At 38.9% G+C, this 21,422-nt stretch overlaps 1 protein-coding gene across 1 annotated transcript in view; it reads left to right on the forward strand.

The window, feature by feature from the left end:
• LOC122052331 (D-xylose-proton symporter-like 2) overlaps positions 1-21,422 on the forward strand; it is a 72,813-nt gene that overhangs the window by 13,563 nt on the left and 37,828 nt on the right. Inside the window, exons 4-6 of the mRNA XM_042613808.1 lie at positions 11,469-11,528; positions 11,616-11,682; positions 11,771-11,895. Coding sequence (XP_042469742.1) covers positions 11,469-11,528; positions 11,616-11,682; positions 11,771-11,895 — 252 coding nt within the window. The remainder of the gene's footprint in view (positions 1-11,468; positions 11,529-11,615; positions 11,683-11,770; positions 11,896-21,422) is intronic.

Genomic DNA, 21,422 nt, shown 5'->3' on the forward strand with positions numbered 1-21,422 from the left:
TATGGTGCACGGATTCTTCTGTCGGTGACATCTATTGATTTTGCCGGGTGTTCGCTGCTCGCTGGTAGATAAATTCTTCAGCGATATGAACAATTCGCTATGCGAATGGCTTCTTCACTGTTCGGTTCGCGATGTTGCGTTAATGGGCGTTGTGTGGTGGGTGCTGTGGGGAATATTGTAATCCTCCGTGCATGTTCTTCTCAAGGTGATCGATGATAAATTGGTTCTCCCAGTCGTGGTGTGGGTGTGAGGTGTCTCAATCGTCATCTGCTTGGCTGGTTTAAATTTTGGGCTAACGCTGATCTCCAGCTGTGCACCAGATGTGTTCGATGGTCTTTGGAATGGGCCTGCTGTCAGCTGTTGCTGGTTGAACAGGAAGTGGACAGGCGGGTGAATTCAGCGCTGTTTGCCAGCACAGGGCTGGGGTGGATGGGCGATCAGCGCTGGGCGTTTCGTCTTCTGGTGTGGAGATGGACATGCCGGTGTGGCGGCCTGCTGGCTGCAGTCTTCTTGTTCTTCACCTGTTGCTCTGTGTGGGGTGGTGGGATTAATGTGGGTCAGCGGGGATGAGCGGTCGGTGTGGATGCTTGCCTGCGTTTGTGACGCAGTCATGCTATGGGATGAGGAAAATGTCGCTGGTGTTCCAGTGGGCGCATCTGTTAACAGGTTGTTGTCGGTATCTGTCTTAAGCGACATAGGTTTGGTGGGGATTCTTGACATTATGTTGAATAAATAAACTGGGCCTCCTGTGTGAGGGGTGTCACCGGTCATCGAGGCCAGGTCAGACAGCTCCAGTGTGCACATTTGGATTTTCATTGAGACGACAGCAAGGCCTGCTGCGTGGTATTGCTGGTTTTGATGAGGGTGTTTTCTTTCGGTGCTGCGTGGGGCTGAGGGTTCTGCTGGTCTTGACATCTTGCCCGCCCCAGTTCGATCTTTCGATGATGGCGGGGACAAGACTGACTGAAACGGTCGTGGTGAGCGCACAGATGGCGTTCTTGTTCAAATTGTGAAATACGGGGAATCTCCGTGGTGGGGATGCTTTGCTTCAGGTTGCTGATCGTTCGGTACTGGCGTTTGGTAATTTCGGTAACTCGGTCCCTCTTCCGGTCAGCGCAACCCTATAATCGTTAATATCTTGGATATGTTAACCCGGCGTTATCGCTTCGAATCCACAGCAGTTGAACTGACGGGCGGATGCGTCTGCGTTGGGGCGATAATGAAGTCCTCGCAATTATTATGAGGCTCGCCCGGCGTAAGTCATCTCGATTGATTCATCATACCTTTCGCAGTTAACGAAGAATGATCGCGGCTTATGGGTCCCGTCGCGGAAGGGCGTCGTTGAACTTCGAATATTCCGGGATCGTCGTTGTGCCGGCGGAGGGTCCGTTCACTCCGAGTCTTGGTTGATGTATGGGATGGGCGGTGCTGGTGGTGGGCCAGCCTGGCGGGGTACCCGGTGACCGTTGTGGGGCGACTCATGAGATGATGCGATGGCGGCTGGCGGGCTGCTGGGTGGTGGTGTGCTGTGGTGCTCGTTCAGCGTTGGCGGCGATGGTCAGTAAATTCTGCTGTTCGGGATTGAACCGATAGTATTTCACTGCGTCACCGGCATTGATCGTTGCGCCGGTCGGTCGTATTGGTTCAGTTCTGGCTGTAATGAGACGTATCGGATGTGATCGACAAAGTTGTCGACATCGTGAGGCCTGGCGGGTTCCCGTGGGCTGGTCGGTGGGCTGTATCCCGCTGCATGCTTTGAGCCTGGGCTGATCTGGCTTGGCCTGTGTTCCCTTGGAATATCTTGGTGTAAATATTGGGGGCTTTCTTCTTGAATGAACTTCCTATCGACTTGGTGATTGTCAGTCACTAGTATGGCTTCTTCGGATCTATGAACATAAACTCTATGATGGGCGTCATCCCATCTAGAGTGATAAAGAACCTCTGCCGGTACTATAGAGGCTCGTTCTTGGATGGATAGCTGCAGCTGGGCTTCTGGCTCCAGTTGTTGTTCAAGGGTATACCTTGATGATGTTCCACCAATAAGTTGGCGTCCAAGCCTCCTTGCAGCTTGCTGAGTATTGTAAAAATGTCGTTGATTTCTTCTGTAGCTCCTTATTTGATCTTCAAATAACGGCGTTGTAGTTACTTGTTGTTGCTTTGTTATGGTGGCGGCCATACTCCCTTTAGTTTTTCTTGTTCTTGCTTTAGGATTTTATATGGGTCTTTAAATACCCTTAACTTTCCAGATTGTTCTTTAGGTTTGGATGGACCAAGAGATAGGTTTTGCAGTTTGGAAACTAGGTCTTGTGGAAAAGGAGGGGTGTTTTGCTTTCGAAGTTCTTGCTGAATCTCTCTCAAGGTTTCAGATATTTGAATAAGCAAATGGATTTGCGTATTATTTTGTTTGATGATTGTAGCGATTCCAGGCGTATTACCTTGATAATCGCTTGGCTTAGCAAAACCAATAGAGGGATTTTCTATAGGATCAGTAGCAGAAAGAGCTTCTCGATATGAAATTGTATTTCTTGAAATAACGAAAGTGCTCATAAAAACTTATCAGAACTTACAAGGACTCTTGTTCTTTGGGCGAGGACAGTTCCTTCCCGGAGAACCTCATACAAATGTGCCCTTGGATTTCTCAGGCCTTCTTTGCCTTTCTCCACCAAGTTAGGATCTGTCCTTTTGTTTCTCAAGGTTGCATAATACCAACAAGCTTAAGTAACAAGAGTATGACAAGCTCTGATACCAGAAAGGGTGCACAGACGGAAACGGAAGGAAATTGAAATTGATAAGTTGGGAGCACTTACAACATACTATAAAACCTCAGGTAAGATTCGAGTGAACGCTCGATGTCCTTGCAAGAGGCTATTCTTTCCTCCTTTTATAAATAACATTTATGGAACCACTTCTATTCAATGATAATTGTTTAAAGTAAAACCTAAAATCTCGTGTCATAGGAACCCTATGAGTTAGGCCTTTATATAGAAAAGAAGATATACACCAAAAGACACAAATACCCTTTTACTTATTCTAACACTCCCCCTCAAGCTTGAGAATATAGATCATATATACCAAGCTTGTTACATATGTAGTCAATCCGGGGACCTCTAAGTGATTTAGTGAATATATCTGCTAGCTGATTTGAGTTTCTCACAAAGTGATATTTCTAGATATGACTTTCTCTCTGACAAAGTGACAGTCAACTTCAATTTGCTTTGTCCTCTCATGAAAAACTGGGTTCAAGGCGATATGCATGGTGGTCTGGTTGTCACATATAAGTGATACTTGTGTAACCTCTCCACATCTTAGTTCCTGAAGCAACTGTTTTAGCCATAAAAGCTCTTGACCGGCTATTGCCATAGCTCGATACTCTGCCTCTTCATTGGATCTTGCCACAACATTTTGCTTTTTGCTTTTCCAAGAAACAAGGTTATCTCTGATAAATATACAAAACTTAGAACTGGACCTTCTATCAGGGGGAGATCCTACCAAATCTGCATTAGAATATCCTACGACTTTAGTATGTCCTTTGTCTTCATATAAAAGACCCTTTCCTGGTGTGCTATATCGAATAATACGACTTACTACACTCCGCATGCATGAGATATCCGGACGGTGATAGTAAGGTAGCTTAGTTTCCTCTACCAATGCATGTAAGTTCATAATCGAAAGAGGCTCCCACGATTTGGTAGGAGCTTGACATTAGGATCCATGGGATTGGCTATCTTTGAGTTTAACATTCTGTTTCTTCCGGAATATCCATTGCATACTTCCTTTGGGATATAATGATCCGATCTTTAGATTGTGTCACTTCTATCCCTAGAAAATATTTGAGTTTGCGAGATCTTTTGTTGGAAATGTTTGAAAGATGTTTTACTTGTGAAATTCCAAGATGATCATTACTTGTGATGAGAATATCATCAACATAAACCCTACGTAGATCTGGACGGTTAGATGAGTGGCGATAAAAAGCAGAATGATCAACCTCGCTTGAGTCGTTTTATGCTGATTATGGTACTAAATCTACTAAACCACTCTGGTGGCTTGAGACCGTATAAAGATTTTCGTGACACATCAGAGAAGACTCTCCCTGAGCAAAACACGGAGGTTGCTCATGTAGACTTCCTCGGCGGTCACCGTATAAGAATGCATTTTGATGTCAGTGATGAAGGGCGATGGCGGGTGCGTGATAGGCGGAAAAAGCGCGAGAAGACATCTTGGCAGCAGGAGAAAGGTGTCGCCGTAATCAATCTAAATACCGAGTATAGCCTTTAGCGACAAGGCGAGTCTTAAGCCGATCAGCCGTCTACTGACTTTCGCGTAAACACCCTGACGACGACCAACGACTTCCGGAGGTAGAGGCGAGGTCCCAAGTCGGCTCTGTGGGCACTCGTTGCATCAGCGTGCTTTGTTTCCGTCTTGGATGGGCAAGGCATCACTGCGATCTTTGGAGCAAAAGCAGAGGCGGCGGAAGGCGAATAATAGGATGGGGAAAGGCGATGATAGCTTAAAAGCATGGTGAGGAGAAGGATTACGAGTGGAGCGTATACCCTTCAGTCTGATAGGAACATCGAGTCGGGAGATGGGACCGGAGGAAACGGCGAAGGACTTGGCTCAGCGAGATGTGCCTGCGCGGTGTCGGTGTTGGCGGAAGCGAGCGAGGCGGCCGATAAACTGTAAAGGAGGAGGCAGGCGGGGAGGTGATAGGCGCCTCCGGAGGATAAAGATAGTCATTGGTGCGGTGGAGGAGAAACCTCGGCTTGTGGCGGAAGGACGAAAAAAAGAAACCGACTCGAAGAATGTGGCGTCAGCGAGATGAAATCTGACGAGAGTGGGGAATAACACTTGTACCCTTTACGGGACCGTGGGTACCGGAGACACCTTATGAGAGGGAGAGAGTTTGTCGATCGGGATCGAGGCGTGAAATGAAACAAATACCAACAGACCAGGGTGGTAGAGGATGAAGGGGCCGATGTGGATAAAGCACGATGAGATATTTTGCCCGGAGAGTGGATGAGGCGTGCGATTGATGAGATAACCAGCGATAAGTATGACATCACCCTAAAGCGATGAGGACATGAGAATGGAAGTAGAGTCCGGTGGTCTCGAAGAGATGGCGATTCTTGCGTTACTGACCCGTTCTGTTGAGGGGTATGAGGCGAGGCGTGCGATCTGACACACCGTGAGATGTCGAAGGTCTGGCGGGTAAATAAATACTGCGTGCATTATCACTGCAAAGTTTGAAGGAAGTACAATTGAGTTTTATTTCTTGGAAAAGGATTGAAAATAGAAAACAATTACGAGCGATCCTTCATTAGATATAACCGTCTGACGGGAAAAATCGACTATAAAAGTAACAAAATATCTTGACCCGTTGTAGAAGAAACACGACTCGGACCCTGACATCGAATGAACGAAAAAAAGGGCTGGCCGACTCTTCGAGGAGAAAAAGAATCTGAACATGCTTACCTAATCGGTGAGATAAAGACTACAAGTGAGAAAGACTAGGATGTAGCTGTTTGACTTATTAAGACACGGATGTTCAGTTGGCATGAATAAGAAGTGGAGATGCCGCCGCCGAACCAACAAAAGAGGGTTGGTGAAGTCGATATAGGCCATGAGATTCACATCCGAAGCCAATCATCCTCCCCGTACTCCGGTCCTGTAAGGAAACGGACGTGTTAGTAAAAGAAATGACACAATCAAGAGATCGAGTAAGTTGACTTATTTGACAATAAATTAAAAGGAGCGCCGGGAACATAAAGAACATTATAAACTGAAAGAGATGAAGAAGGATGAACAATACCAATACCCTGGGATTGAGTTTGAGAACCATTGGCCATGGTGACCATTGGTAAATTACTAGAAGTAGTGAGAGAGGAAAAAAGGAATTTAATACCAGATATGATCGGTGGCCCCAGAATCAAGAACCCAAGGACTCGAAGAACGAGATATGCCAGCAAAGGAAGTACCAGCGTCTGCAATGGTTGCAGTGGAGCCCGAAGCCTGTCGATCCTCAAACCATTTCAGAAAGTCAGTATAGGAAGGTGTTGAAGTCGAATCAGGTGTTAACTGTGAAGTGGAAGCTGAAGGAGCAGCAGAACTCTGAACAATCTGAGCAGCACGAGGAGGACGACCATGTAGACTCCAGCATTTATCAATCGTATGCCCCGGTCGGTGGCAATGATCACACCAAGGGCGTCCTTTGCCACTCTTGCGAGGTGGAGGTCCTTTGTGTCGAGAGACCAAAGCTGACGAGTCAACAGGAACAGAAGAAGGCATCGTCAAGACTTTGGCTGGGACACGGAGAAGAGTCGCCTAGGTATTTTCCATGGTAGCTTCTGTGGGGCTGCCCAGGATCTGGTCACGGACATGAGAATAATCTGTGGGCAGACCATATAAAGCCAAAGACATAAAAAATTTCTTCCGATTTTCAAGCTCTTCAACAGGATCGGCCGCAGGGGGGAGCAGTTCATTGAAGTCACAAAGAAGGCTAGAAACTGAACCCAGATAAGTTGACATTGAATCCTTAATTTGATTGGCGCTGAGGATAGTCATGAGATCTTCACAAACTTGATAGAGTCGGCGAGAGGTGTTTGTAAAGAGTTGTTGAGCTTGTGTCCAAACAGCTTTGCAGGTTTTGTGAGTACGGAAGACATTCCTAAGAGATGAATGGATGGTGGCTCGGATAATACAACATAACTGAGCGTCAACCTTCTTCCACATAGGACGATCGGCGTCTTGAACATCTTCTTCAGTTTGAGTGAGATGTGTCTCATACCAACAAGCCAAAGTTCAATGTGAGATGCCCAGGAGATATAATTTTTACCATCCAACTGCTCGGAAGAAAGGGGTGCAGTAATATGGTTGGTAAAGATTGAGGTATCGGGCTTTGGGGCGCCAGATGTAGCCATGAATAGAACTGTGAACCAGACTGCGCTTGCTTCTTCTGCCCAATCGGATGAATCCGGGAACGAGAACAGCCACTGGAAAACTCACAGCAGGGTCGGATGAGATGCAGAAGCTTCTTCGGAGATGCCCTACTCCAGCAGGAACTCTTCGAAGCTTGCTGATGGATGGGAAGGAACTGGAACGCCACTGTCGCCACCGATTCTTCCCCTGCCGCCGAAGAGTTGAGCTTGAACAGGGAACGTCGCCGCTGTCACTTTCAGCCCGCAGCACTCGTCGCCGTCCGTCGCCGCTGGATTCGCGGATAGTGATTCCGGCGTCAGCAGGCGGGCGTCCACGAAACAGCAGGCGAAGCTCGGCGTCCACGAAACAGCAGGCGGAGCTCGGCGTCCACGAAACAACCCTCTTCTCCGACCCTCCCCCCCCTCTTCTCCGAAACGGCCGAAGGAGGAGGCAGAGAAAGGCGCACCGTTGCTCGATGCTGGAGAGCTTGCGGAAGAGAAAGGCGCGGCGCTTGCGGAAGAGAAAGGCGCGGCGCTGGAGAACTCGCGCGGCAGAAAGAGACGGCTCGGCAGAAAGAGACGGCGCGGGTAGAGGAAAGAAATTAGGGTTTTAACTTGGCTCTGATACCATGTTTAAAGTAAAACCTAAAATCTCGTGTCATAGGAACCCCACGAGTTAGGCCTTTATATAGAAAAGAAGATATACACCAAAAGACATAAATACCCTTTTACTTATTCTAACAATAATTTTGCATGTTGTACCTCTACATAATCTGTGTATAAAAAATGTTAGTGTTTTTTCATGTGTCATCTAATGCGATTAGATACATTATTATGTTATGTTTGTAATTTATTTTGATCTACATCCATTGGTTCACCTAGAGAGGATCTATTCTAAGCTGCCTAAGTTAATTTTCTTTGATCTAGGTTCATCTTGCATTTTGGTTTTAAGAAGACGTTTGCTATCTTCCACACCTTTCAAAATAGTGGTGATTTTTTTCTTTAATCATGTTGATCTAAGATGATTAATAAGTTATGGTGCTTAAAGAGCTAGTAGCATGATAAACTAGACAAAACACATAAAATGTTTTCTATTATTTTTGAATGATGGATGATTATAAAATTAAATAATCCACTACCTATATGAAGATCTTTTTTCTTCTATATTAATGATGGATAATAAGAGAGCCTTAGTGCAACGGTTAAGTTGTTGTCGTGTAACATGGAGGTCACGAGTTCTAGTCTCAGAAATAACCTCTTGCAAAACAAGATAAGACTGCATATAATACACCTTTCCTCGAGATCTTGCATTGGCAGGAGCTTCGTGCATTGGACTGCCCTTTTATTTTAATGATGGATAACCATAGCTTTTGAATAAGTTTATCAATGTGATAGATGATAAACTATGATATGATGATATGCCATGGTTTTCTAGGTAAATAGCTAAATGTATAATAATCAAACTAACCAACTAGTTTAACAAAAGGTAATTGTCAAAATAGAATATAATTTATTTTGGGATTTTGTAAATCAACTTCATTTTCATTTTTGAAGTTAGCGATCAATGTCTTGGTGTGGATTGTTTGCAAATTAATTTAAGTGTGAATTATAAAACTAATTCACACGTCAAGTTAATTATCTCTAAATATAGACAAATAAATATTAGAAACATTCAAATTAAAATTTAGAGCATTATAAAAAAACTTCAACTAATGTTTATGCCTTACTAAAATCAAAATGACCATTGTGCATTAGACGCAAGCATAGGTTATTGTAGCATCCTAGTAGAACCGACTTGTATAATTTTTTAAGATCCCTATTAAGTTGTGTAGTTAGGATACCTTATTTCTCTAATGTTCTAAAATATATCTTAGTTAAGAAACAAAGTTGGATGGACTCAAATGTCACTCCTTTTTTTTTTATTGTTGTTGGTGCTCTAGACGTTGCTTCCCCTATTTAATTGCTTCTTTTATAGTATTTTCTCCTTCCTGTGACTTGATAGACGAAATTGAAGGATGAGCTATGACAAAAAATCTTTGTTTGCCGGTTGATATAGACGCTTAATCAATACAATGATTTGATGTATCATGCCAGAAATAAAAGAGAGGGAAGAAGATGAGAAGAGGATCCCGTGGCGAGCATATTAAGGCTGGTAGCAAGTTGCATGCTGGTGTTTCAGGAAGGGTAGCAAGTAGGTGCTACTACGGTGGCACGAGCATGATGGCAGATGATGGTAGTGGCGGTGAGTAGTGATTTGTGGGTTGTGGCAGCGAGTGGGTGGTGGCATTGAGTGGGTAGGACGAAGGCTAGTGGAAAGACAAAAGGAAAAAAGAATTGGAGTTATATAATATTTCCTAATCTTTTAAAAATACTACTAAAATAAATACAAATGAACCATTTGTATAAATTTGGTTCAATCTTAAACTAACCAAAGTAAATTCATATTGAGCTTAGTTTGAACCCACTAAATCCTAATCATTATATTTATTTAATAGGCTCCATCTAATCCAAATTTGAGTTTTATCTTACCCCCAAAACTCAAAATATTAATTAAATTTAGTGTAATTAGTATTCAAAACAAAAATTAAAATATACTAAAATTAATAATGTAAAATTTGATATTTACAATCAACAAACATTTTTTTATGTGAGAGGATCGTGTGGGCAAATAATGAGAAAATTATGATTCAATGAGATCAAGATTTTACTTTTTAGTATCTTCTCTTTTGTTAAAATATAAAAAATAGAGTTTGACATTACATTTTTATTAAATGAAAATTTATTAAACTAAATAAACATAATTTATTTATTTTATTATTTTACATTTATTTTATTGAAATATCATTTAAGATACATGATAATTACAATATCTTGCATTGAATAGGTCAAGTTATTTTTAAAGAAAAAAGCTCTATAAAGTTCAATTTCAAAGTATATTTTTTTTTGACAAATTTAAATTTATTAAAAAAATCTTTAGGGGGTGTTTGGTTGATGAGTTTGGGAATGAGGGAATGGAATGATAGTAAAAGATAGTGTTTGGATTGTGGGTTTGGGAATCACATTTTGGGAATCATTACCAAATTTATGGGAATCAGCCAAACCCATATAACTTGATAGGTTTCATTTCCATTCCCATTCTCATTCCACCCTACTATCAAACCTATACCCATAGTCATTCCCATCATTTAACCAAACGTCCCCTTAATCTTAAAATTTTAAATTTGAGTCAAATTTGTGATTTTTTTTTTATATTTTCATTTTTAAAATTATATTTATAAAATTCAATAAATTTAATTACATAATTTAAAAAATCAAATTTAAGCCTAAAATATAATATTTTACATCGCAAAATTTAAAAAATCTTAGATCTTTTTTATTTTTCTTTCATTTTAATAATTATAGTTTGAAACAAAACCTTAACAATGAAAACCTTTTGGACCTTCCAATTGTATGTTATAATGTTATAAATTCAAGAATAAAATATGCCCTAATTTATAGAAAAGTATAAAACAAGTCTCGTTTCCTCATTTCTTGCATAATTGATATTCCCTGCGATAATTTACAAGCAACTAAAAAATATTAAAATTTAATTTAATTACTTGCAAATATTTTTAACTTTAAGGACTGAAATGATCAAATTAATCAACAAATATCAAGAAAAACAAATATGTATTAGCAATGTAATTAATTATTAAATAAATAACTAATTATCAATAAAAAAGTAATTAAAAAGATACAACTTATACAAATTAAAATTAATCATATTAGTTTTAATTCAATTGAACGAATATTAAAACCATACCAAATGACATGATACAGTACCAAAAGTTCCCTTGGGGCGGTGCGGTGGTTAAGAGGTGTTGCCGCATGAGGTCTTGGGGTCGAAACTCGACGCGTCCGAGCATGTCTCCCCCATGCCTTGGCCACCTGCACTAATGGCTAGTAGCCATCCGTGATTTATCTCCTCTGTGTTGACCTAGGGATGGGTTGGCAGAGGCGCTGGGGTAAGCAAATCACCTTTTGCCACATGATACAATACCAAAAGATATTGTTTCGATTAAAGACTGAAATTACAGTGTGGTTTAAAATTTTGAACTTTGATTAAAACCACTAAAATAGTGTTGGAACCGTTGGAACAGTGAGATTTATCAGTGTCGCAATGGTTTCCATATTGGTCGGACGCTTGAATGATATGTTTCAATTTTATCGACCGCTATCAGACACTTGAAACCTTGATTGTGTGGCCAAAACCATAAACCTACTCTAATTCTTGATTTTCTGACCAATATATTAATCTTATTAGTATATGTACAACCAAATAATTTTTTTTGTCATCCTTATATAACGGAAACTATTTCCTTTCTTTCTTTCTTTGTTTTTTTTTCTTTTTTCTTTTTTTTCTTTTTTGCATATAATTGATTCATCGTAGGTTTTGAAACTGGTATAAATATGAAATTTCAAAGATAGCTGACTCACTATTTATTTTGACTCAAAAAAATCATTTTCTGGCTGCTTTTTGGATTTTGACTAAGAAGTAAAAAACTTTTCTTCATGCAGTCAGCAACCTTAAGTGGGACAACATGGTATGGTATGTCGTCCATAGAGGTTGGACTAGTGGTGAGTTAATATCATGCTGTATTACAGAAAGCATATATTTGTCTAGTTCTAATCACTATTTGCTGTTAATTCAATTTTCTATGACAGGTCAGTGGATCTCTTTATGGTGCCTTGATTGGCTCAGTACTCGCATACATCATTGCTGACTTTTTAGGTCTTCTGTACAATTCCTTGTACTTTTGATGCAAAGATTGAGCATACTATATATCTTGAAACTTATACAACAGTGTATTTCAATGAAGGTAGACGGAGGGAGTTAATCCTCTCTTCTATGCTATACTTTGTTGGAGCTTTGTTAACAGCATTGGCACCAAACCTTCCTATTATGGTGGCTGGACGCTTTATTTTTGGTATAGGAATTGGATTAGTAAGTCAACTAAATTATCTGACATTTATTTATTTTTTGATTGTAACATTAACTTATGACTTTGTTTCCTATGCTTTTATCAGAGATGCACATATTGGGTATCTGAATGTCAATGATCTTCTAACATTTGTATTATTGTTTTTCTTGCTTGTTCTCATGACAATTCTAAATTATAAAATATGTAGAATTTAGCAAATAAATATTGTATGGTTTATCTTATAATGAGATATATATGTGTAAATATAGCTCATGTTAAACTCCTAAACCTAGGACTATTTATGTAAGACTAAATCCACTAGATTAATAACCTAATGCAATGTCTCCAATACCGGCCAAACTAAAGCATAGATACTACCTATTTTCAACTTGTTATCTAAATTAGAGAAATTGAGAAATTTTCATCAACAACCATAAACTAGATGATAAAATTGAAAATAAACATAATAGTCAAATGTAGACAAAATTAAAGAGATAATGAAACATGCAACTAAAGACCCTTAGACCTTTCATTAACAAAGCTCTAAAAATAGCTACCTGAGTACATGAACGCAGTCGGGTTGAGGGCAAAGGCTAGTAGTAGTCTTCTTTGTGTTGATGTGAGGTGTAGTCGCTGATAGACTATAAGATTAGGAGCAAAGCTTGTTCGTGGTAGTGCTTGTGTCTCCTTGGTCCTCATAGACGCTAGTAGCGACAATTCTCCACTATGCTTGGTTTTGACATTACTTTTAACCATACACAACTATTTTCCCTAATGGCTTCGATAAATTAGTTTGTTCAATTGTCATTGTTGGTAGCAATGCCCCAATTGGGTGAAAAGTGGGTGTGTAAAAAGACAACACAAAATCCTTGCACAATCATAAATTCAAATAATCTCTAGCAACAATTGCATGTATATGACAGTATCAAAGTTTAATATGCATAGTGAAAGTAACATTAGAATAAATACACACTAATAAAAAAAATATACATGTTTTAGAATGCCCAATCCTCCATGACCTGTCATTTGGATGCAACACCCTTAATAATAGAATTGGTTGTCTTGTCTTTAACATGAGGTAATGAAGCAAACCTCTATAATAGAAGATGAAACCTCAATAAGGATGAGACATCAATGGGCTACAAATCTTGGTCCATTCAAAGCTCGCCAATAGGACTTCCATGAGCTAGAGAGCTCGACCCAACCAACAAACTTCTATAAATTATAGATCTTAACCCAAAGAAATGGGTTTTCCGTGAGCTAGAAAACTCAACCCAACCAGTGGGACTTTGAGCTAGAGAGCTTGACCCAACCAATGGGACTTCTACGAGTTAGAGAGCTAACTCATGGGACTTCCATTTGTTAAGAGAGGTAAACCCAAACACAAATAATTTGTGATCTACTCTCTCATTATTATTAAATTCAAGTCCTAAAATACATCTCACTACTACTTTAACAAGGATGAAACCATGGATTAAAATCTGGAGCTTTTTCGTCCAATACCAGGTGAAACATCTCTTTCTACATGCGGACCGACACTGGCACAAGCATGCCTCTTGTGTCGGCGTGCCGCGATGCGTTTGGACGTGTCGTGTGGGCCCGACGACACATCCGGACATGTTGCCGGGCATGGGTGATGCGTTCGAACGCATTGTGGGAGCCCAGCAATGTGTCTGAACGCATCGAGTGAGCCTGATGCGTTCGGACTTGTAGCGCAAGCCCGCCGACACGTCCGGACTCGTCGCCAAGGCTCGACAATGAGTCAGACACATCGCATAGGCCGCATGTGCTCGCGGTCGTCACGGAGCAGAGGCAACAGAATAGGTAAGGTTTTTTTTTATAGTTTTTAACTTGAGCTTTAATTAAATAACTTAGTTTAATAATTTTAATCAACTCCTAACTATGATTGAGATAATTTAAATAGACTTAATTAAAGCTTAATAAAATTATCCCATTAATTTGATATATATATATATATATATATATATATATATATATAATTTATATATATATATATATATATATAATTTATATATATATATATATATATAAATATTTATATTAATTTTTTTATTTTTTGGTTAATATATTTTATATTTAAAAATATTGAAAGTATATTAACACGGCACGATATGATAGCAAAACTATTTTAAACTATAGATGAAACCTTGAACAAGCATTCAAAAGTCCATTGGTGATTCTTTGGCACTTTAACAAAGATAGAGAAATGCTAGATGTGTTTTTTGTGAAGTCTAGTGTCGAAACAACCATTGAAATTACTAATAAATGGTCATACATTTTTACTCTTAGGTTGATCTACCTAGAGTCTTCTGTTAACCTAGCTTTAAGGAATCTGATAGTTGGAAGTTGACATTGAAATCTAGGCTTGGTCATCTTAGCCAATATACTAGAAAGGTTAGGTTGATTTTACATTCTGTGTAAGATAGCAGGCCAAATTATCTAGTTAGGTTAACCTAAGATAAATCTTATGGCAAATTACCGAACCACATAGATGAAATTTCGGAATACCCAAATCATGTATCTAAGTTTTAAAATTACCAAATCATGTACCCCATACCCATTTTTCCCTCTTACTATTACCATCGATTGCTATAATGTAACAATCTACCAATCAATTGCTATAGTGTATCTACTAATTAATTGGGAATGATTCTCTGATCTTAAATAAATCTTAAAACTTGATTGGTGTTAAAAAATCACCGCTCTCAATACAGTGGGTCAAATTGATATTTGAGGGCATAAATATAATCAGGAGAACTAGATGAACACACATGATGTGGTTCCATGTCATTCCGATCTTTCTAGGTCCATTAGTCGTGAGAGTCGTGATTTTTTGAACACAAATCAGATTTTTTGAACACATTCGTGTTAAAAAAATTGAGCAAATTCATATTTGAGGGTCTGGATATAATTAGGAGAACCTGGTTCCATATCATTTCGAGTTCACTAGGTCCATCAATCAGTTTTGGCCGAAACTGGTCAAAACCAACTGATAGATATAGAGAGTTCGGAATGACATATAAGTTCCTACGTGTTCGTCTAGTTTTCCTGATTATATTCATGCTCTCAAACATCAATTTGACACACTATATTAAGAGCATTGATTTTTGAACACAAATCAGATTTTTTGAACACATTCATGTTAAAAAAATCGTTGCTATCAATATTGTGTGTCAAATTAACGTTTCAGGGTATGGATATAATCAAGAGAACTAGATAAACACATAGAACCTGGTCCATATCATCCGCTCTCTAGGTCCATCAATCGATTTTGATCGAAACTAGTTAAAGGTAATTGATGGACCTAGAGAGCTTGGAATGATTTGGAATCAGGTTCTATGTGTTCGTCTAGTTCTCTTGATTATATCCATGCCCTCAAACATTAATTTGACACGCTATATTAAGAGCAGTGATTTTTTGAACCCAAATCAATTTTTTTTAACTTATTCGTATTAAAAAAATTGCATTAATATTGTAGATCACATTGATGTTTGAGGGCATGAATATAATCAGGAGAATTAGACGAACATAGAGAGCGTGTTTTCATGTCATTACGAGCTCTTTAGGTCTATCAATTAGTTTTGGCTAAAACTAGCCAAAACTGGCTAACGGAAATTGGCCAAGAGAAGTCGCCTTCGAATTTGGGTGGATGAATGTTTGAGCCGGCCATTTTATGAGTGCTCTTCTTGGCGATTAGTCCGTTGAAGGACAACCACGCTCTGATACCACTTGTTGGGAGATCGGTGGCCGGGTAGAAGGGGGGTTGGATAGCTAGGCCACCCCAAATCGATTTCTTCTCTACAAGAAGGTTAGTACGCAGCGAAATACACTAAACAAAACAATGAAATTGAGGTGGACGAGCCCTTGATCCTTCGTGGATCAGTCCCCGCAATCTCCGGCTAAAGCTTCTCCTTCTCGGTGGAGCAAACCTCTCACAAAATGATCTCTTCCTCTTTACAAGATGGAGTTTAGATTGGGAGGAAGAGAAGAGAACTTGGAAGCTTTGGGCAAGACTAAGAAGGTTTATAATTAGCACCAGTAACCTTCTTCAAGCCCCCAAAGCATCCCTTAAATAAGAGGAGAGTTGATCAACAATCAACTCAAACCCCGACACCGATCGGCAAAACCATCGATGGTGTTACCGATAGGTAACCAAGCTACTTTTGACCAACGAGTCGTTTACGGTCATTGCTAAAACTAGCGATTGGTAATATTCTGAGCGAACAAAATGCTCATTACGCGATCACGCTAAAACATCACGATGTCGATTAGTGATTTAAAAGTTGCAACTACACCTTGTTACACACTCTCACTCATCCTCTCCGAGTCGCCTCAAGTCCTCTTCTTTGGCCCGTCTCGAGATGCACCACACATGCCGGCTCCTCTCTGCCATCCTTCATGTTGCCTTGAAGTCCACTTCCCTTGGCTCCACTCCATTGTTCCTCGTCCGGCGGTCCCTCGGATGCCTTCCACATCACCGACTCAAGGATCCGAGCCCTAGGATGAGCTTCCCAAGTTTAATTACACCAAGCTCCTTGTGTGTTTCACTAAGTCCCGCAAGACTCAACCACGCATATCAAACACATGTAAAGCCTAACAAACTCTTTGACACACAAAACCGATCGTCTGATCGAACCTAGGTCGATTGCATCAACAATCTCCCCTTTTTAATGTGTGCAATATGTTTAAGTTAGGCATATCTTCAACATAAAATTAAAAGCAATATGTAAACATGAAGCATAATTCCCAAACTCCCTAACATATGCTCTTGACCTTAATTTTCAAGTTTTGCACATAATTAGGTTTCTAACTTAAACCTTCCCATTTCTCCCCTTTGACACTATCAAAATTATACCAAACATGTACACATATCAAGGTATCAATGGACTTAAATTTCCTAAACCAGCTCTTGAAAGTCTTTGGAAAAGCGGCTACCACTTCTTCTTGTACGGTCGGTCGCATGAACAAATCGAATTTCAGCATTTTACAACCAACTTCAGAAATGCATAGAAAATTCTAGAAAATTCGAAAAATCATGAAATTTTGAACACACATTTCTTATAATGTTCTTTACCAAGGAAAAATATGTTTTCATGAAAATTCATCATATTTTTGAAGTTTTGATAAAAACTCAAACACTTTGAAAAACACTCAAGTTTGTATAAAATTAAACCTTAGTTTTGAATTCATATGTTTCAAAATAACTACGCACTGTAAATGAAACATAGAATTGTTTTTTAGAACATTTGAAATGTCCAACTATGATTTATGGGCAAGATGTCCATTAATTAAACATTTGTTTTACCCATAGTTGGCCTATGATCACTAAAAATTGATACATCACATAACTCATCAAAATGCCATAAGCATAAGTGACTTATTAGTATTATCCCATTATCTCACATTTATGGTTGGAAAATCATACAAGTCATTGTGAGATAAGGTATAATGGTAACCTCTACTTAGCCCCCTTGATCATGAATTTCTATCAAGGCTAAGTGCTCTCCCTTAAGGTCTCAAGTCAACCATTTTTCAAAGATTTGAACTATGATTTCATTGTTTGACTAAACCCAAAATCCTCTAACCCTTGAGGATTGATTTTGGCACCCAATAGAAATTCTTTCTAATTGGGTTAACCAAATATTCCTTGGGGATCCATTTTCATTCTATGGTCTTGGTTTTTGATTACCCCCTAGCAAGTAAACAATGGTAGGTCTTGTCATTATTTGGTTCATTGTATCCTATCCCATTTTTCTTAAAACTTGCCCTTTGGCTCCCAATGATCATATTTAGGGTTTTAGAGCCAATTTCAAATTTCCTAAGGTCATTGGTAAGGTATTCTACCTTTTCCCTTAACTTCCTATTTTCTTCTTCTAAGCATGATTCATTTGAACTTGAAGAAGAAGAAGCATGCATATCGTTGTCCTTAAAAGACATGGATTCTAATTTTTCTTCAAGCATGCTAATATCATGTTTCAAAGACTTGTTTTTCCTTTTTACCTTGAACAAGTCATCATTTGTGCTTGAAATAATTTTAATTAAAATATGAGGAGGAAGATTATGTACCTCACTTACCGAGACGTCCGAATCCGATGTTTGACCTCCCCCTTCACTCTTCTTCACTTGAGCTCTTTCCTTCTTCATTTCGGATGAGGTGGAGGCTACATCATCAATTCCATTAGAGCAAAATTGCATGGTTTCTCCTCCATGATGAAGGATCATCCCATGTTGCCTTTAGGTTTCCTTCTTCCCTTTTCTTTGTCTTCTCTCTCCCCTCTTCCCTTCCTTCTTTTCAAGAGAGGCAATCATCTCATGTCCCTCTCCTCGCAATGCGAGCAAATTACCTCCTTGTTCTACTTTTACTTCTTGAGCTTTTCCTAGTACGAGATTTGTTAGTAGAAAACCTTTAAATGCCCCTTCTCATTTTTCTCATATACGCCTCGATCACTATCCATCGAGGAGCTTGATTCTTAGTCTGAGGATGGTGGGGATGAAGACTTCTTCTTCTTACCCTTTCCCTTGTTTGCCACAAGGGCTACTCCTCTTGATCTATGTGCTTCTTCATCTAATCCTTCAACTCTTGTTTCGTGGAGCTCCATTCTTGAGAAGAGTTCATCTAGAGAGGATTTCTCTAGGTCCTTTGATATGTAGTATGAATCTACAAGTTGTGGTTCTTGGGAAAGCATTTAGGGCTTTCATCATCATGTCTCGATTTGAGAGTGTCTCACCTACACTTGTTAGTCCATTAATAATTTCCTTAATTCTAGAATGTAAAATTGATACCTTTTCTCCTTTCTCAAGCTCGATATTGTTGAGTTGAGTTCGAAGGAGGTCTCTTCATGCCAATTTTGCTTCCGATGTCCCTTCATGAAGTTCCACTAGCTTTTCCCATAACTCCTTGGCGCTTGAGTAGGTTCCAACCCTTGTTATTTCTTGTTGGGGAAGAACATTGTGTAGATGATGGATTGCCTTGGCATTTGCTAGATGCTCTTCTTTTTGCCTTTTGGTCCATCTTGTTATGTCGATTGTCTCATTGTGTTCATCCTTGGGCTCTTCAAAACCACTTCTCATGATTAGCATAATGTCAAAATCGGTATTAAAAAATACCTCCATTCTCTTCTTCCAGCAAGAGAAGTCGCCTTCGAATTTGGATATGTTTGAGCCGGCCATTTGATGAGTGCTCTTCTTGGCGATTAGTCCGTTGAAGGGCAACCTCGCTCTGATACCACTTGTTGGGAGATCGGTGGTCGGCTAGAAGGGGGGTTGGATAGTTAAGCCACCCTAAATCGATTTCTTCTCTACAGGAAGGTTAGTACGCAGCGAAATACACTAAACAAAACAATGAAAGCAATCAAGGAAAAATACAAACGCTAACACGCTCGATGTAACGTAGTTCGGAGATGATGCTCCTACTCCACGACGTGTCCTTGAGGTGGATGAGCCCTTGATCCTTCTGTGGATCAGTCCCCGGCAATCTCCGGCTAAAGCTTCTCCTTCTCGGTGGAGCAAACCTCTCACAAAATGATCTCTTCCTCTTTACAAGATGGAGTTTAGATTGGGAGGAAGAGAAGAGAACTTGGAAGCTTTGGGCAAGACTAAGAAGGTTTATAATTAGCACCAGTAACCTTCTTCAAGCCCCCAAAGCATCCCTTAAATAAGAGGAGAGAGTTGATCAACAATCAACTCAAACCCCGACACCAGTCGACTGGACAAACCACCATCGACTGGTGTGCCGTTGGAGGTAGCCAACGGCTCTCTTTAGAAAGCCAAATCCTGCCAGTCGACTGGTAGCTATTTTCTGAGCGAACAAAATGCTTCTGTTCGCTGCCAGTCGACTGCTAAAACATGCAGTCGATTGGTGCAGTTGACTGCTAAAAGTTGCAACCGACTGGACTGCACCTTGTTACACACTCTCACTCATCCTCTCCGGAGTCGCCCTTGAAGTCCTCTTCTTTGGCCTTCGTCCCTCAGATGCACCCGAGCCCGCGGCTCCTCTCCGTGCCATCCTTCATGTTGCCTTGAAGTCCACTTCCCTTGGCTCCACTCCGTTGTTCCTCGTCCGTCGGTCCCTCGGATGCCTTCCACACCATCCTTCACCGACTCAAGGATCCGAGCCCTAGGATGAGCTTCCCAAGTTTAATTACACCAAGCTCCTTATGTGTGTTTCACCAAGTCCTGCAAGACTCAACCACGCATATCAAACACATATGAAAGCCTAACTTAAACTCTTTGACACACACATCAAAACCATGATCGTACCGATCAAACCTAGGTCGATTGCATCAACAGAAGACAGTAGGGAAAACCAAACCTCGATTTTTATTAAAAACATAAACTGTTATATTATAATTATAATATAACAGTATATAACTTATATGTTATATAGTTTTAATATAATATAGCTGTTATATATATATATCTTAAAATTAATTTTAAATTTAAAGAATAATTTCTAATCTTTTATAAGTTTAAAAATTAAATTTAAAATACAAAAAATTATTTTGAATTTTTAAAAAAATTAAAATTAAATTTAAAATTCTGAATGCATATTAAAAACTAATTAAATTTAAAATAATATAAAAAATTTCAAAAATATAATTTTAAATATTCCAATTACATTTTCAAAATTATTTTTTTAAATATATTAAAACAAACTTTAAAATAATTTTTAAAGTTATTTTAAAATATTTTTTCTTTAGTTTAAATTTTTTTCTAAAAATATTTTTTTAATTTTTCAAAACATTTATTTTATTAATTACTTTCACAATTTTTAATTAATTTTAAAAATTAATTATATATTTTAATAATTAAAAATAATTTAAATTTTCAAACATAACCATTTATATCAATCGATTATTAATAAAATATTTAATTAATATATATATTTAAAAAAATGAAAACTGTATTGACATGATATGATACAGTATCGAAATCGTATCATTATAAATTTTGATATAGCTCGAAATTTTAAACATTGCTTATTATTGAGCTAGATTATGTCATAAAATGTTTAATACTTATGGAGTAATAGTTGATTTTGGGTCAACAGAAGTTTAGCTAGTAAACATGGCATGATTAAATAGATTTAAGCTAGATTTAATTTGAGTTTATTTTGATCGGTTTAAAATTAAACTAAATTTATATAAAACAATCTAATTAATTAATAATAGTATATTTTATAAGGTTAGAAATTATATTAATTTTTTTTATCTTTCCTAATAATATATATATTTCTCATCCTTAAAGAGGCTTTGTTCTCTCTTATTATCTCTCTTGGACGGATGAATTAACCATAAATGAATGGACGAAATTTTTTTTGTGTTCCATGGATGGATGGAGGAAAAGATAACAGATGAAAAAGAAATTCATAGACAGAAAAGATAACAGATAACGGATTAAGAATAAAAGAACATGGAAATAGGGTAAAAAGACAAAAAGGAAAGAAAATTTAAAAAACAATGGTCGTGAGGCCTCCTCGACCTGCCGTGAGGTCACGATGCTGAGCTCGTCGGTGAGCGAATTCATAAAT

Source organism: Zingiber officinale, chromosome 3A (genome assembly GCF_018446385.1).
Source record: "Zingiber officinale cultivar Zhangliang chromosome 3A, Zo_v1.1, whole genome shotgun sequence".
NCBI classification, from domain to species: Eukaryota; Viridiplantae; Streptophyta; class Magnoliopsida; order Zingiberales; family Zingiberaceae; genus Zingiber; species Zingiber officinale.